At 38.1% G+C, this 18,126-nt stretch overlaps 4 protein-coding genes and 1 non-coding gene across 5 annotated transcripts in view; 3 read left to right on the top strand and 2 right to left on the bottom strand.

The window, feature by feature from the left end:
- Window positions 1–7,164, bottom strand: part of LOC103974500 (dynamin-related protein 5A-like) — a 15,970-nt gene extending 8,806 nt beyond the window's left edge. The window contains exons 1-7 of the mRNA XM_009389387.3: window positions 6,909–7,164; window positions 6,496–6,559; window positions 6,302–6,406; window positions 5,219–5,320; window positions 3,786–3,836; window positions 3,635–3,696; window positions 3,164–3,254 (exon numbers count right to left, since the gene is read on the bottom strand). Coding sequence (XP_009387662.1) covers window positions 3,164–3,254; window positions 3,635–3,696; window positions 3,786–3,836; window positions 5,219–5,320; window positions 6,302–6,406; window positions 6,496–6,559; window positions 6,909–7,037 — 604 coding nt within the window. The 5' untranslated portion in view covers window positions 7,038–7,164. The remainder of the gene's footprint in view (window positions 1–3,163; window positions 3,255–3,634; window positions 3,697–3,785; window positions 3,837–5,218; window positions 5,321–6,301; window positions 6,407–6,495; window positions 6,560–6,908) is intronic.
- Window positions 7,165–7,670: 506 nt separating this feature from the next.
- LOC103977573 (pathogenesis-related protein PRB1-2-like) lies at window positions 7,671–8,689 on the top strand. Its single transcript, XM_009393132.3, has one exon. It carries the CDS (start codon window positions 7,755–7,757, stop codon window positions 8,397–8,399), a length of 645 nt encoding a protein of 214 aa, XP_009391407.2. The 5' UTR covers window positions 7,671–7,754; the 3' UTR covers window positions 8,400–8,689.
- A 280-nt stretch (window positions 8,690–8,969) lies between these two features.
- On the top strand, window positions 8,970–11,347 carry LOC103974597 (large ribosomal subunit protein eL43z). The gene is made up of 5 exons (XM_009389486.3): window positions 8,970–9,051; window positions 10,074–10,113; window positions 10,197–10,285; window positions 10,869–10,951; window positions 11,033–11,347. Exons 1-5 carry the CDS (start codon window positions 9,049–9,051, stop codon window positions 11,094–11,096), a joined length of 279 nt encoding a protein of 92 aa, XP_009387761.1. The 5' UTR covers window positions 8,970–9,048; the 3' UTR covers window positions 11,097–11,347.
- Window positions 11,348–11,760: 413 nt separating this feature from the next.
- Window positions 11,761–17,216, bottom strand: LOC103974680 (small ribosomal subunit protein bS20c). The gene is made up of 3 exons (XM_009389585.3): window positions 17,007–17,216; window positions 16,744–16,922; window positions 11,761–12,233 (listed from the first exon to the last, which is right to left on the bottom strand). The coding sequence occupies exons 1-3, from the start codon at window positions 17,179–17,181 to the stop codon at window positions 12,006–12,008; spliced, it is 582 nt and encodes a 193-aa protein (XP_009387860.2). The 5' UTR covers window positions 17,182–17,216; the 3' UTR covers window positions 11,761–12,005.
- A 245-nt stretch (window positions 17,217–17,461) lies between these two features.
- On the top strand, window positions 17,462–17,543 carry TRNAS-CGA (transfer RNA serine (anticodon CGA)). Its single transcript has one exon. It is a non-coding gene; the product is annotated as a tRNA-Ser (tRNA).
- Window positions 17,544–18,126: the final 583 nt, after the last annotated feature.

Here is an 18,126-nt window from a genome sequence, read left to right as displayed (position 1 = left end):
CTTGAGTGATAACTTAAACAATATTTGCTGGAAAATAAGATATATAGTTCATATACATTAAGGAAAAGGAAATCTGTCTTCCTAAAGACATAAGAGATTGATTCTTCCACAAAGTTAAAGAAAATTAAGCAACTTCAAAAGAAAATCATCATCAATTAACATATTGACTGTTGGTTCTGTCAACTGCAACAATTTGAGTGACAAAAAAAATCTGAATGGTACAAGTTAATTAGCTGATCTCCAAATTGAAAGATGTGCTTAAAGAAATTGCTACTAGCTAGAAAAATAAGTAGTATATATCAGACATAAGAGAAGATGCAAACAGATTGGCAAATTCGCAAAAGAGAAATTTGGCTATGTAATATTAACAAACAAGTTTTTATGTAACACAATGACAGCATTTCTCTTGCCCTTGACTAGGAGGTTTCATAAGTTGAAGTAGTTGAACACTAAGAAATGAGAATGTCACTTGCCAAGCTGTCATTAATGGAGAGCAGAAACATAAACATTGGCCTACTTTAATCTTGAAGCTCCTTAGTGAGCATGTGTCTGAACAAAAAACCTGTTGTAGAAAAGAATTACAGTTGTGGTCAAATTATACTATTGTTATAATTTACTAACAGCAGTCTGCAATGGCCGTGAAACATGTAAAGTGTAAACAACCTCTCTACCCATAGGAATAAGGCTGCATATATTGACCCTTCCAAACACCATATTGGCAGGAGCCTCATGCATTGAGTCTGCACTTATTGCTTGGCAATGATAGTGATGGGGGCAAAGTTTAGAGTATATGATTGGCAAAGAATAAAAGACAACAAATGAAAAGAAAATTGAAGTAATAAAATAACAAAAATGTTAATGGTAAGTTGTGGATGTGGGTTGGATTGTATTTTTATCTCTTAGCTGGAAATCAATTAACTAAATAATCAGTGAAGTTCAAGCCTTATCCATCTGATTTGATATGAATTGATTTAGAACTAGGTCTATGTTGAAACTGGACCTAAGTTAGAACTACTAGTATTGGAAGGTTGAGGTTCCACTGGTTTTACCTGTTAAGCAAACAGCCGAATTGTGAATGTTGACTCTGAAAGAAAAACATATAAAAAATAATGCTAAAGCATTATTTCACTTAATGATAAATTGTGACTTAAAAAACACTTCATTCCCCACTAAGCTATCATCAAGTGCATCTAAGAATTTGGCATTTGTATGTGAATGATTATGGGTTTATGTAAATGTGATTAATACAAAATCTGGGAATAACCTACTAAGACTCATTCATTGGCTTGAGATGAGTATAGTCCTCAATGAACATATGCAGGTACATTTGAAGGATGTGTATAATTCCTCCATGTCCATATGTTACTGTCAAACCCAATGGGAACTGAGAAATGGTTGTCAATTTCAGGTATGGTTTCCTTAAATTCTAAGGCATGCATGTGAGCCTTCAGATATCACTCTTGTAGCATAATATCAGAATATCACCTCTTCCAACTGCATGCATGTAAGACTTCAGATACGTACATTGCATGAATAGTCTTCCAAATGCAGCAGTTATGGCCTCTGAACATTGATCTGTTTGGCACGGCATATCAATTTTTGTTGACTTCATGTGACTCTGAGGCCAAGATGACTCCTTTACTTCCATGCTCATCAGTTGCTAGGTACTATTTTTTTGAGTGGCAAGGAACATAGCTAGGTGTGCAAAGATAAAATCTTGAAGCTAAAGCAGAAGATTCACTTGTACTTAGCATACTACTAGACAATGTTTGAAATATCGTATCGTACCAGAGTTTCGATGTTCGCACGGTACAGTACGATACTGTATACCATTCGATATACTGCTCGGTATATATATATATATATATATATATATATATATATATATATATATATATATATTTCGTTTCGTCCGGTAACGGGCAGTCCGTGTACCGGTCAGCTGACGGACCAGTACGTACCGCTCGTATCGAACGGTATTATTCAAAATTACATACCTTGCTACTAGATCAGTTACTAATTTTTCAGAAAATTTATTTGTCTCAGTTAAGATTGAAGTGGCATTCCACATCTTATAAAATATTTGGAAAACATATTATTTGTCTTCTTTATAAAAATATTGTTTTATAAGGAGGGAAGGTTAAGCAAACATCAAACATGTCCAATGTGATCCAGCTGTATGGCCTGGGCAGCATCAGGTAACACTCTTAGCAAGTATATAAACAAATGCCAAAAGGACAAAGGTCTTTATTTATTTTATTTCCGATGTCTACTCATAAGGTGTGTAAGCCACAGGCATTCAAATAAAAGATGACATATAACAGACACCTTATTCTAACTCATACAAAGCATAACCATGCCAATTCATTATTCTCTTTGCTTATGCAGTATCATATGGAAAAAAACACTGTGATTACTGCATAACAATTGCAAATAAGAATTACACATCTCATTGATTGACAAGTACATCATGTCCATTATATGCTACTTTCTTCTTAAAAAAAAATCAGATGAATTCAATTCAGAACAGATACCAATCAACAAAGGCTGGGAGCAGACACATTTTATCAGTCAGTAGCATTGCATCAATTACCAAATACACCTAAGTTGCAAAACATAAAGTACGATCAGAACCATCATTCAGTCAAGACTCTTAAACAAGGCATACCTACTACTTGCATTTCTTATGTTGTTTTACACAGTAATAGAAATTACAATGACAAAATTGCAAATTCAACTTCTTTTTTTATTAACTTCAATGTTAAATCAGCTTGTCCCATATGAAATTTAAACTTCCACCTAAATCAGGAAAATGGTTATACAGATGTCGATAGGTAGCACAAGAACAAACATACAACAAAAGAACTCCATTCAAAAGCCTCCATCGTATTGCCAATCAAATTTCACTTACAAAGTCAAATTAGTCTAGTGGTTACATCTTTCTCAGGACATCAATATATATGTATGAATATGCATACTTGCTCAGCTATCTTGGACAAACTCATAGATAGGGATCAAATGGGCTAGTCCTTCAGAAAAATCAACATAGTAAAATATTCTTTAAAAATCTGAGAAGACAATAAGAAACTACTACTTGTAATTCTTTATTTCAAAAAATATCTTAGCATAGAAGAAATGTAACTGCAATTCTGCAAATACATACCCTTGGGGTCCACTTCACGAGAAATCTTAATTGCATCTGATGTAGCAAGGTCCTGATTGGCTGGAGAAATTGCAAGAATGATACAATTAGGCTGCAAATAAAGAAAAGAGAATTCAGATTCCTTCCAAATTATCACCTATATAAAGCATGTTAAGTCAAAATCTAATATGACATCCTGAACCCAGTGTACGAGTCTGGCAATATAACAAATGAAACTCAGTGAGTCCCAGTAATGTGCCAATGTTAGTAGTCAAGAATCAGAAGAAGAAACTTAATGGACTTATAGAAACAGAAAATAAATATCTATTGCAACAATTTACACGCTTTAACCAAAGAAATAATTACTACTAGTTATTGCAAGAAAGTTGTTCTCATCAAATTTTGTGACTGACATAAACATAAACTGCACACTGGATTTTCGTGCAGATTGATAAGCATAAGATATTTTGACAAATTTTACACATATATTACCTTTTCAATGTATGCACGGACCATATTCTCGATATCAGTTACAATGCTCTCAGGTTGACCCTCTGCAGAAGGTAAATTGGACTAATATTGCAGGGAATGGCCTTCTAAAAGAAGACAGGAAACAAAATGTATAACAAGGAAAGTGAAGTACCAACTGCCACCTTTGTAAGTCCAGGTAGATCAACGAGTGTCAAGTTTACAACTGTCCATTTAAATATATTAGAGAAGAGAAAAAATAAACTCTAAATTCATAGATGCTGCATATATTTTGGTTTCATCATGGCTAAATTCACAAGATAGAGTACACAATAATTGAACTGCCAAAAGATATGTATGCTAATATGGTCAATACTCAAAAGCCACTTCACTTTAATTCTGTCACAAGCTAAATCAGATTCTAAGTTACAACACATTGAAACTGATAAAAACAGTCAACAACAAAATCCGCCTGTAGGAATGATGACCCTAATCTCACACACATTTCCATTTAAAAATAACCCATCTGCTGATTACACAGTTAACAATCAATAGCAAAATGATGTAATTTAGCAACTTCTACACCAACATAATATCAAGTTCTTCGGCAATGGTCATGTCCAAGCATGCACAACATGACATCTTGCCATTAACTCACTATTCATGTCATACAAATCGAGGTCCCTGAAAAGTAACTTTTTTTTGTCAGCATCTTCATCATTCTTTTGCCCATTAAGTTTAATGATATTGATACCCCAAATAGTTATCAATACATAACAAAATAAATGAAACTTAAAATATGTCAAAAGAAGACAGATAACAGGAATTGGCTTATTAATTTGCTTCATCTAATTCAGATGTGATATAACACATCAGTGCCCTCTTTTAACTACATCTCAGTTTCCCATTTACATGTCTTGAACTATAAAACATCATACAATCTATATACTCGTGAAACTATAACCATAGCCTGATCTATAGTCATTAAATATGCATACCGTTACATTTCCAGGAGAATGCACAAAAACTGGGTAATTTGCTTTAACTCCCTTCCTTAAGACTCTTCTTTAAATGATGTGTGTTTTAGGCTTTTAGCCAAAAGAGACATGATGGAGTGATCATGTCAAAACCAGATGGCTCAGACCTCCTAAGTTGATAAATTATTTATGCCATATAAATCAAACAAGCTATTTTATACCATTCAATAGTTTATTTATACAGATTCGTGATGATATGGAGCTGAAGGCCAGAATCTTTTTATGGACAGAAAGTTTAACCTATACAAGATTCAAATCTAAAGAAACAGCAATATTAGTTGGATCATGAAAATCTTTTTATGCATGATAGCATATGAATATCCAGCAAATGTCCCCCACTATGGCAAAGATAAAAGTGTAAAACCATAAAAAAGAAATGTATCCAGTTTGAAGTTCCCACCAATGCGGGGTCCAGGAGGCTAAAAGTGTAAAAGAATGCATATGAATATAAATAGAAATAAGTTATGAATACATGTAATTTTAATCTGTGTTTTCAGATATCCAAAAACTATATGTACATTACTTAAAAATTTCATATAAAATTGATAAGTAGTCAAACCTCATATCTTACCATTAGGAGAAAATATACTTAGATGAATTGGAACGGAGGAGATTTGCTTTGAACGGCCGGTCTCTCTATCAGTTTCATCTTCGATCTCCTTCCTAACTTGAGCTGCATCATGAATATCATATCAGCAGATTAGAATAATAAGAATCATAAAACAGATAAATGATTGATTGCATGCACAACCAGCCAATGGCTTCAACATAGGTATAGAAAAGATCAAAAGAACAGAACATGAACTTTGGATTATGACATGGGAATACATAGAGATAAGGTTCTGGAGAATAATAATCTAGCCAGGGTATTGGCAAAAGATTAAATACATTAAAAAGCATTTATTCATAAATGTTCTTTTTTTCATTTGAGATATAAAATACCAGGTAAACAAATCAAAACTAACAAGAAATTAAAATAGACTATATACCAGACTAAATTAAAATCTAGCATGCATATCAAGGCATAACAACAACCCTATTACCCATTAGTGCATTATTTTCATTCAAAGTCTCCAATATATTTTAACGAGGCATTCCATTGTCATGCTAAATGACAAAAGACATCATTCCACCACATACGCTTATTTAAATTGGATTTTTTAATCCAAGCAAAACACATCTTAATTGCAAGTCTCTTCACCTTTTGAAGAATTCCACACAGATATTAAGAACCATAGGTCATATATACTCTAAAATGAAAGTGAAATCAACATATTTATATTTACCTTATATCTTTTCATCTTTTAAATAATTCCACATTGCCCTAAGAACCACGATCATGTAACATATTACTCTAAAAATAAAAGATAAAGCAACAAATTTCTACTTACCTAGAAGTATTTGGTCATCACAATAATGAATGTGTAAAAAGAAAAGAAAAACAATTTAGTTAGTGTATTATCTATAATATGTTGAGTCCATACATCAAAACATCAAAAAGACAATGGCAATAATTTGAAGTTTTATCAATTAAAATAAAGTTTTACAAATATACTCAACGATTAAGAGAGGCTTTCATCTGCAACTGAGGGATCTCAAAGACGATCTTTTAAGAAAAAAGCCCAGAAAGTTAACTTTTCCTACACATGATTACCAAAGTCGGTGAACTTCTTCTTGGGAAGGTGCATAAACTCTGCATATTCTCTCCCTTCATCAATTTTATGAAGTTGCAGTACGAGGGGGCGGCGAGTAACAATTCCTGCAAAATTATATAGCCTAAAGTAAACGAAAGATAAATTAGAATAAGCAAGAAGGTGCTTAATACATGATTTGGGCCTTGAAAATCACCTGAACCCCTTGGCAAGAAATCCTTGCCAACTATGCTTTCCAGCACTGACGACTTACCTGAGCTCTTTAGAAAATAAACAATCATGAGACCAGATATCACATGAGACATTGTTGCAAGAAATCTAGAACAAATAGAGAATACAAAGCTAAAAATCTTAACTGATCAACAAGTGCTGTAATCCATGAAAGAAGAATAATCCATTTATGTAACGGGCACATCAACCATCAAACAACTCGGATGAAAAATCTTAAAGGCGAAAACCTTGTTCTCAAATCCCAGAACACATGTCTTCATAGATACAAGACTCCAATCCAAAAACAAATAGCCTAAGCCCGCAGAACAAAGGTAGAAGACCACATCAACAGCGATAATGAATGGCGAGGGGAGGCAGAGAAATCAAGAAGCCGAATACCTGCCCGCCGACGACGGCAATTGCAGGCAGGGAGTCCCACAGCGTCGGCAAGGCGCTCTCCTCCCCATGATCTCCGAGGGCGGTGCAAGCCCTCTGGATATTGTTCACCAAAGATATCAAATTCTCCATGTCCCCTGTCGACCGGACGTGGATCGAAAGAGATCAATCGCTTTCCCCAAGACGGGATCGCTTCTCGCGATTGTATTCCGCGACAGAAGGAAACGGAGAAGGAAGCGCCGGAGAGAGGCGATTTGTAGCGCGCCTCCGCCATTTGAGCGCCAAATCGAATGGTTTCAATCGGGGAACGGATCTCTTTTGAAGCGGTCCACGGGAGGTGGGCCGGTCTGGACCGTCGGATGAGTCGTCGGGCCTCTTTGCTCGCTTCATGATTCGTGTCACCGTGGACGTAGCATCCGCCGTTGGATTCGGATCGGACAGTCTACGTCGAGTTCTGTTTGCTTTACTCGTCTGTTCTCCGAAACGGGACGATCGGGACCGTCGGCTCGATGTGTTTCTCGCATACTTTAGGATTCACTCACCGTCATCATCGACGGTCCGTCGAACAACGAAAGTTTTAGCCGCTTGATTTGGATCGAATGGTCTGTGATGATTCCAAATAACTTATGGAAAAAGAATAGCATCATAACATTAGATGTGTGCTGAAATATTCAATATCTTTCCTCTCTTTTCTCGCAGTGTTGCACATCTAAGCATAGTAATTTTCTATCATTAGTGGCTTCAACATTGGCTTGCATCCACCAATCAACAAGCCATCTCAGTTAAAAGCCTCCCATCCCCCTTCCCTCCTCTTTCGCATCTCCTCTCGTCACCTTGGCTCTCCTTCCTATGGCTGACCAAGGAATGGGGGGCCGCTGCTTCTTCTTCTTCCTCCTACTCTCCATTCCTCGCGCCTCGCAGCAGCACCGTCTCCTCCACCACCACCACGCCATAAACCGGCTGGTGCCGCACCACGCCATAAGCCGGCTGGCGCCGCACCCCGCCATTAGCCCGCTGGCACCGCAACCCGCAGCCACAGCACCCAGCGGCGAGGGACAGGACCCCGACACGGCCCATGAGTTCCTGTCCTCTCACAACCAGGTGCGCGCCACCATCGGCGAGTCGCCCTTCGTGTGGGACGAGGCGGTGGCCGAGTACGCGCGCAACTGGTCGGACCTTCGGCGGAGCGACTGCGCCATGGAGCACTCGCAGGGCCCGTACGGGGAGAACCTGTTCTGGGGGTCGGGGCAGGACTGGAAGGCGGCGGACGCCGTCGAGAGCTGGGCGGCGGAGCGCGACAACTATAACTCCTCCGACAACTCGTGCGCGCCGGGGAAGATGTGCGGCCACTTCACCCAGATCGTGTGGAACAGTACCGCCCGCGTGGGCTGCGCCAGGGTGGAGTGCGACGCTGGCGCCGGGGTCATCATCGTCTGCGACTACGACCCACCGGGCAACTGGGTCGGCGAGATGCCCTTCAACGTAAACACTTGAGGAAGCGAGGATGACGATACAAGCTTTGGAGCGGCCGAGCCTCCGGTTGCATGCGATTGCATGGGAATATTCTCCACGTTCTTCGATTTTTGCATGGTGGCAAGATGACGTGAGATCGTCTCGACGAGTTGAGATCGTTTGCTATGTAATCCTGCGACTGACCACATTTTAATCTCTTCCATTGATGCTACAAAGTTTCATTCCCACAAATATAGGAGCCAATTAGCAGCGTCACAAGGTGAACTGTCACACACACACAAACACACATGTTATACAGCGTCACAATTATCAGGGTAATATTTTCTATAATATTGCTAACTAGCAATTTTTGCTACGTGTTATACCTTTTAATAAAAATAAATATTATTTTGAAGATTGGTTTTCTTGATGGATTCTATAATTGGTGAAATCGTCTATCGGAAGACATCCGATAAGTGAAATCGGCATTTGTCGCTCGCATGGTGGCCCAATTACGGCCCATCGAAACCCATCTAAAACCGGTGGGGTCCACCGATCGGACGGTCAACATACGGGCTCACTCAATTAGGGTTCGACTATAAATAAGCCCGACGGAGACACGGGACCGACTGTCTCGTCGCGTCGTTAGGGTTCCTGCGGAGCGAAGACCAGATCTCCCGTACCCGCCAGGATGGTACGCTCGTTGATGCCATTTGCCCTCCTCTGTGATCTTTGCTTCTTCTTGTTACCTCGCCGTTACGTTCGCTTGCGGTCCATCTTAGAGGAGTTCGATCCATTCGGCTGTTCCAACTAGACGGTGTTCGAGAATAGATGAGTGGTGCGGAAGCGGCCGGATATTGCTGCAATGAACATTAATTTTGGAGTGTGAAGAAGAGGAGTGCGTGAATCGGGGATTTTGGTCTTATGTTTTGGTAGGAACCGATGAGGTTTCTTTAGAAGTTGATCGTATTGAAGGGATCGCATCTTGAGATGCTCAAGGGCCCGGGAATGTTTGGTCGTGGTAAAAGATGAACATCGCGAGTTAATGCAACATTTGGGATATGAGTGTTTGAAAACGAGATTTGGATGTCGGGAAACATTCTTTTTTCCCTGGTTGAATGAAATAAAAACGTATTATCTTGGTGCTTTTTGGGTAAATCTAATAAATGATGATTCTGTATTGTTATATGCTGGCGAGAATGGGGAATGGTAGATGTTCCAAGCCATTTCGGACAATGCTTTTCTCCAGAAAGGCAGCTTTTGCAAGAGGTTATATATCCTATAATAGTTCATTTGAAAACTGCATGAGGTATGCTAGGTGTCTCAAAAAACCGTATGATATCAAATATTCTAACATGTTTTCCAATCATTTATTTATCTAGATTCTATGTGTTTGAAATGACATGTTTAGTGATATCTTTCGATATTGAGACGTAGGAGTTTTTCCTTGGATTTTCATCTCTTTAATGGTGAAAGAGATATAACATAGGAATATCAGACCAATTTAACTGGTATCTTTCATGATCTTTCTATGACAGGCGTATTCACCATATTTGATTTCCTGTTTGTTCACATTGAGCTGCCCTAGTGTTGCTGGGACTTTTTCCGGTGTGGTCTCGTACCAGTGCCTTGCTAGGACTGTATTGTTAACACTAATTATTTGAAAATTGTTTTGGTCTTTTGCCTGATATTTGTGTTTGTTCCACTTGAATACAGACGAAACGCACCAAGAAGGCTGGAATTGTTGGCAAATATGGTATGTTATTCTCAAGGCATCCTCACCTTTTATTCTTTTACAATGTAAGATTTTTAACAGTTGCAAGCATTATCTGGCTTCAGGTACCAGATATGGTGCTAGTTTGCGCAAGCAAATAAAGAAAATGGAAGTTTCTCAGCATGCAAAGTATTTCTGCGAGTTCTGTGGAAAGGTGCAACTTTTATATAAATGAGTGGTTGATGGTATACTGAGTTTATTTTTGCATAGTGTACAAACTAGGTATTAAGAGGGATTCAGTTGATTAGACTCTAAGTTCTCTTCCCTTGAAATGCATAGTTGAAAATCATATCTGTGAATTTTTTGTTCATTTGCTTGCAAACCAATTCGGCATGTCATGTCCTGCAATTTTAACTTGTCACAAGTTTGTTTTATCCTTTAGTAATGTATAGCCTTTGAATTTTATTTGTTTCAATCTTAATTATTGATGTGGTTTGTGTCATCATAGTTTTTAGATGGTCCCATATGATTTATTACTATCTTTAGCTTGCCCAATATACGGACTTCCCCTTGTGGATTGAAGATTTCTGTGCACCTAATCCTTTTAGGATAAACTCGTCAACTCATGGCCTTTATGAAGAAACATAGTTTGTAATTTATCATGGTGAGCTGGAGTCTTTATGGATCATTTCAGTCGGTTCATTTCTTGGTGGTCTATTTTTCGTTTTCGCATTCTTCCCTAGGAATTTGTACCTCTTGCTAACCAACATGTTTTTATCTTCTTTCTGCTGCTGCAGTATGCTGTGAAAAGAAAAGCAGTTGGGATTTGGGGATGCAAAGATTGCGGTAAGGTCAAGGCTGGTGGTGCGTATACCTTGAAGTAAGTGTTGCATTTTTGTATCTGTAGCTATTGTATCTGCCCTTTTGTTCTTTTATAACTTTGGCCTCATGGTATCTGTAGCACTGCTAGTGCTGTGACTGTGAGGAGCACCATTCGTCGGTTGAGAGAACAAACTGAAGGGTGATGATGCACAGAAGGTGATCGGACAATTTTTGGTAGAAAGGTGGTTTCACTATCAGCAACTTGGTGTTTGGTTCCGTTGTAACTGGAGAATTGGTGCTTTAACCAGTGTCGTTGAGACTTTGGATTGACGGGCGTCTTTCGTTGATTTTAGTAGTTATTTAACTTTTGAGAGGTCGATACATTCATTCTCGTGCCATTATGCTGCTTACTGATTTTAGTAGTTATTTAACTTTTGAGAGGTCGATACATTCATTCTCGTGCCATTATGCTGCTTACGAATTCACTGTTTATTTTCTTGGCTCTTACTGGAATAACATTTAGATTATTTGAGTTGGTGAGTTGGTTGATTTCTAATATCTAGTTAGCACTTTTAATTTGATAAATATAGTATATCATCATATCTGATAAGATCCATCCATGTTTTCGATGAAAAATGTATTGGATGAGATTTTGAACTCTTATTGTATACCTTGTTTAATTGTATGATACAGTCTACTTATCAACTTTATAACATCTCAACAATAATAATAATAAATTAATTATTTAAGATCGATTATATAATTTTTTTATTGTCATTAAGATATGTAAAAATCATATATGTTATGCCAAGACCAAACATATGTATACATATTAACATCATCCTTTTGTCAAAGCACTCATACCCATGATATGAATTAATCTTGACATTCTCAATTCACCTATATATAAATACAACCACACCTGTGTCAACAATTGAATGCTTATCAAACTTCTTCAACAGGTGCTTAGGATGATATAAACAGTACTCTCAGGCCAATGCCAATAGCAAACTCTATTAGCAAAGTTGATACTCTTCACATGTTTCTTACAAAATCCAAAGAAAGATTGTTCATTCTAACAATAAATTGCCCTTGATCTCAATCTCAGAACATTAAGCAGCTGCAGCAGCAGCGATGTACCAACCATGGTGGATCTCCACAGCTTTCTTTCTCCTCGCGAGCCTAGACTTCCTCCGCGCCCCGGTGTTCCCATGCAAAGTGCCTACTTGGATAGCTTTGTCGATTGCCGAGTATGCATCCGCTATAAGTTTTTCGATCGGAAGAATTTCTTCTGCCTGTGCATCACTTTTCTTCCTGAGTACATCAAGGGCTTCAAGGACCTAAGCCAGAAAAGATAAATGACAATTGCTTGTGTCACACTGTAAGAAAATTGAAAGAAACCAAATGATGTAGTATCCACTTTTTTTAGAACAAATATGAGATAGAGACTAAATCACAGCATGACAATATCAAAGCAAACATGTAAATATACGTCCAATGCACTTTCTGCAAAAACCTGATCTATCACTTTTTCTCTCATGATATAATTCCTACTTGAATGGTGGTGTTCCACCAGAGGAGCCCATTTGTTTCCCAGTGTTTTCAGTACTTGCTTACCAAGAAAACAAGGGAAGAAGTAAAACAAGCCATATCAAAATTTTCCCAGTACTTTCCCATTTTGTACCTTTACAAGGGAAAACAAGCATCCAAAACAAGCATTGAAACCAAGAGAAAGGTAAATTAGGCATTTTATGCATTAAAGATGATCAAACATGAAAAGAGTGGTTATAATGAGAAAAAACACACAAGTTTGTCTGTGCACTCAGAAAAGCATTAGATACATGAGATGTTGGAACAGGAATAAAATTTAATCCTTCAATATAACTAAAATATGTTAAAAGGTGAAATAAACTAAGAGAGTTAGAAAAAGAACTTAGAGGCGGGAAAATTGCCATCCCAGTCTCGTGCTGGAACTCATCCGGTAATCGCCCAAAATATAATCTTCCTGTACACACGTACGTGGAGAGTTGAACAAATGCTTTGCACCAGCAACTAGACAAAGTAGAAGATCATCGAAGGAATAACCAAAAAGTGAAGCTTAAACCTGAAGAAAAGAAGATATGTCGTCTACCAAGGTTCGTCGTACCAAGCTATATCGCTCGATATGGGTGGCACGTATCGTTCCACGAACCGATATGCGGATCGCCCTCCAACAAGCGATACCAATTATATGATCTCATATCTGTCGATACAGGGTCTGTACCAGTCAGTAACAATCGGATTTTAACTGTTACCAATCAAGAGCTCAAATTGTCCTATTTCAAATGGTCAATTTGACCGTTTGAACCGTATGAAAGGGATTTTAAACCCTTCCGTCCGCCACAGTCATCCGCCCAGTATGCAAAGGCAAAGGCAAAGGCAAAGGGGAAGGCAATAGCATCAACCACACCGTTGGAAAAAATTGAGCCGGGTGATGAGACACTCCGACTGTTATCGATCAAAGCTCAAATTGTCCTATTTCAAACGATTAATTTGACCATTTGAACCGTAGGAAAGGGTTTTTAAAACCTTTCGTCTGCCACAGTCATCCGCACAGTGTGCAAAGGCAAAGACAAAGGGGAAGACAATAGCATCAACCACACCGTTAGAAAAAATTGAGTCGAGCGATGAGACACCTTCTCAATTGCATTCAATCCACTCGGTCCAGAGACATTTTAGTTCACGACAATCACACTATAACTATCACCACATCAATACACCAATGACATATGATGTATCAGTATACTACGTCGTGGGATCATTTCAGGATTAGGTTCGATAAACATATCAAATTGATATATAAATATATAGGATCGAGGATTGATTACTTGATTCATTTAAATCTTAAAGCTTAAATTGTTTAAAAAATAATATAACAATCCAAATCATTTCTTTGTAAATAATTCAATACTAACATAATGAAGGTTCAGAACAGAATGTATCAAAAAGTTACTCCACAAAGCCCAATAAAGATATGTGTCACTATTCTTTCTTAATTTAAATATTTTTGCTAAATTATACCAAATTTATATTCATTTTCAATTTTAAAACACTTATCTAATTTTTTTCCCTATTTTAAGAATTTTTGGAGCTTTTTTTGGTAATTTTACCGTACCGTCAGTACGCTCATGCGTATCGACATACGGTATGTTGGTAAGACTCGGTACATATCATACCAATAGCTGGTTGGTACACTGTTATGAACCGGTAAGACGAACCTTATTATCCACTATGGAAGATGATGGAAGATGGCTAAGTAAAAGGGATTTAAAAATATTTTTGGACCAACCCTTGACTACGACATGGCGGCATGCAAGCATGTTATGTGGTTTGCATGCTAACCACATTAGCAACAACACAAGGGAAGCAACCAGTTACCTTGAGAAGCGTGCACAAATACATGCAACTACATAACATAGGTCATGTGCACAGTGCACAAGATGCAAGCAACCCAGCCAACAGATATGAGGGCAAATATAAGGGCATTTTGGTGATTTTATTTTATTTTAAAAATCTAATAATCCCAACAAAACACAAAATTACCTTAAAATAAATAAAATTTGACAAAATAAAAGTTGTGTGTGATCAATTAGGTGTTTCTTGAAAACTTAACCTCATTTTGTAAAGTGGGCATCCATTTAAAATAAACATAGTGAATAGTCTCATACTATGTTCCTTTAATCCAGACTTCAACTAACTAACCACACAGTATAGAGAGTAAATTCTTACGGGTTTTAAGTGTTAAAGGAAATACGTATCTTGTTTATCCATGAGAAATCAAAGAATTGTGTCAATTGTCAACCGTGATTGTCTACAAATTTTCATATTCTCATATAGGAGAGCCACTACCAGGGATATTGGAAAAGAATATATTGGGTCTCTCTTAAAGTCATGCTTTTCTTATATCATTACATAGGAGCACTAGTCACCATAGGAATGAGTAATAGGAAGAGCATGATTATGGAGCCCCGATCAAGAAAGTGCATCTAAATGGTAGAAAATATGATGATGTGCATTTGTGCATCTTAGGTGGGTTGCCCATGTCTTATTCACTATGCACATGACCTGGAAATTCTAGTATCATTGCCCGCATTTGTGCATGCTTCTCAAGGCGATCGATTGCTACCCTTATGTTGTTGTTATGGGGTTAATATGCAACGTGCGACATGGCACGCTCACATGTTACCACATGGCAATCAATCATTGATATAACAAATCTTTTTAAACCCCTTTACTCGACCATCTTCAACAGTGGATGACATAGCTTCTTTTTTTCCCATCCGAGCTCTACTTTCCTATTGCTTCTGATGTTTTTTTTATTTGTCTAGCTGCTGGAGCAAAGTGTCCATTCAATGTGTCTGTTCGATTCTCTACATAAGTGCGCATAGAAGAATCAACCCCCGAACATACAAGAATTGATGCTTCTATTCTTTTTTTATATAATAACTATTAGTTATTATATTTTGGGTGATTCCCAACAAGAGCCAACACGAGAACCAAGAAGTACACTTAGGACAACGATTTTCATGCCTTCGACTTCTTATTCAAACTCAATTTTTTTCACCTTTTTACCTCTTTTAGTTCTAATCAGAGGATTAAATTTTCTTCCTATTCTAATATAAGAGAATTGGAAGAAACATATGCTGATCATAAAAATTAAGAATTAGCATATGCTGATCATACAAAACACTCTCCTTTCAAGAGTCATGAGATTACACCACTAAATCATGCACCAGATGATATCAATTCAATCATGTAATCTCAAAAGTCAACCAATTGGTGACAGAATGGTAGTACTTTGTGTTTGTTACTCTGATATAAAAGCATAAAGTCTTTTTCAGAAGAAGTTTTCTTCTTATTGATAAAAGATGTGGTCTTTTATGATAATTGTTGCCACGAGGAATAGACATAGTAAAGATATTCAACTCATCCTAGTTTATGGTAGTGTAAACTCTTTAAGCTATCTTCAAGAATTGATGCTTCTATGCTTTTTTTTATATAATAACTGTTATAACAACAAAGTGATTTTTTTTTAATTTAATGAAAGCAGCAGGTGTCGAAATTATTATTTTCTTCCTTTGTGTCAGAACAAAATACAGCACCAAACCAGAAAGTACTGATACATCATATCAAAATTTAGTGGTGTAATCTAACCCCTATCAAATTTACTGATACACCAAACCAGAAATGGCATACGCATACACCCAATTCTCAGCAATTACTCTGAGAAAGAGTGATCATCTAACCCCTATCAAATTCTTCACAATGGCATAAACTTGATTGGCACGATATACTCAGACAGGCAGTCAAGCGAAAAGTGATCAGAAAAAAGAAAAGAAATAAAATCTCAATGGATTATCCTCTGATCTAAGTATGCGTATGCCAAGAACAAGCTGCAATATGTTGTGTTCAAGCCCCCCCAAGAAATGTAGACAATAGACATCAGCAAACATTACCAACACAACATAAATAGGCAGCAGCATTCTGAGACTCGACCTATGTAGCAATCATGTTCACCGAAGCTGACACATAGGTCAACAATTGGCAAAGGATTAATCCGACGCAATCACCAAAGAGATTGCGAGCAAAATGACCAAAACAGAAAAGGCGAAGGAATGAAATAGGAAGCCATCGCTAAAGATACAGAAAAATAGCGTAGTCGGGAATTCCTAATCATCGAAAAGGAACGAAGTATAGTTAAAATCTTTCGTGCTACGCAAAGCAATGGAAACCATCAAAGAACAGGCAGAGGAAAAGAGCGAGAAACATCAAGAAAGGTGCAAAGTTTGCCTAAATCAGTGAGAGGAAAACCTTCTTCATCCGAGTCTTGATCTCGGACTTGCGAGCCTTGTTGTAGATGCGGCGCCTCTCGGCCTGCCGAGTCCTCTTTGATGCAGAGTCGTACTTCTTCGGCGCGGCCTCGCACACCACCGCGGGCCTCCGCAGCGGAGGCGCCCGGGGCTTCTCCACCGGGCGTAGAAAACCGACCCCTTTCGAGAAGAAACACCAGTTAGTCCCAAATCGAACAAGAACAGAGCTCCATCTCAAGATAATAAGAGTAGGAGTAGCTTTACCTGTTGGGAAGGCAGTGAGGGAGAGACTGGAGGCGAAGGCGAGGGATGTGGCTTCGGGAGAGCGGCGGAGAGCGAACCCGGCTCTTCTGCTGCTTGTGTTGCTGAGGGAAGAGGAGGGGGAGAAGGGTTTGGATTTGCAAGGGAGAGTAAGGCACGAAGCAGCAGCTGCCGCCATGGTGTTCGTTCTTTTGCTCCCCACCTTTTCTTTGATGTCTCATCTTTATCTTATCCTTCTCAAGTCGCGAGTAGGTGCTGCAGTTGTCATCGACAAATCACAACCGTCTGATCTAGTGATGAGAGCCCAAGCGCTTGATCGTGCAAGCACCGTCGTGCCCGACCCTCTCCATGATCAACTGCGGTCGTCAACATTCGTGTTGGAGAATCTCATCAAACTTCCACCTTTCTTTTCTTTTCTAATATTTATAAATTTATATTCAATATAAAATTCAACAACCGTCGATATGTCCGAGTGGTTAAGGAGACAGACTCGAAATCTGTTGGGCTTTGCCTGCGCAGGTTCGAATCCTGCTGTCGACGAATCTATCTTTCTTTTTCTTTTATTAATCATCGTGCATTGTACGACCGATTTAGGTTTCAGGACTATCAAGGGAGCAATTTCAAGGTTAATTTTGCAGACATTAGTCCATTTATAGTTGAATAGTACGTTTGGTTTCCATTGGTTGGATCGCAAGTATAGCTGTTGGACATCAAGGAATGACCTTATAAGTTTTTACATTGATTAGCATTAGAAGGTTGGATCCAAGCTAATATGGAATTGCTGAGAATTGGGTGTCACCTTGTTTTGAAATGAATCATTACCTTAACTAATTTATTTCTCATGTCAAAAATCATACTGCCTGAAAATAAACACAAGATAAGCCATTGCCTACTACATAATTGTTCGTTTGATGAGAGATCTCTGGCTCTATTGCTGTTAAAATAAGCAACTACTATGGACCACATAACAGAGAGTTTGTAGTTCAAGATGGAAAAAGCATCAAGAGAATCACACAGCAACAATTATGAGACAGACATGACATCATTAGCAAGTAAACCATAAATGTAGGAACTGTTTGATGGACAAGAAACCACAATAGGCTTGTGAACAACAATTCAACTA

This window comes from Musa acuminata, chromosome BXJ2-4 (genome assembly GCF_036884655.1).
Source record: "Musa acuminata AAA Group cultivar baxijiao chromosome BXJ2-4, Cavendish_Baxijiao_AAA, whole genome shotgun sequence".
Taxonomy (NCBI): Eukaryota; Viridiplantae; Streptophyta; class Magnoliopsida; order Zingiberales; family Musaceae; genus Musa; species Musa acuminata.
Note: the sequence above shows the minus strand (reverse complement) of the source record. Positions and strands in the feature narration are given on the sequence as shown.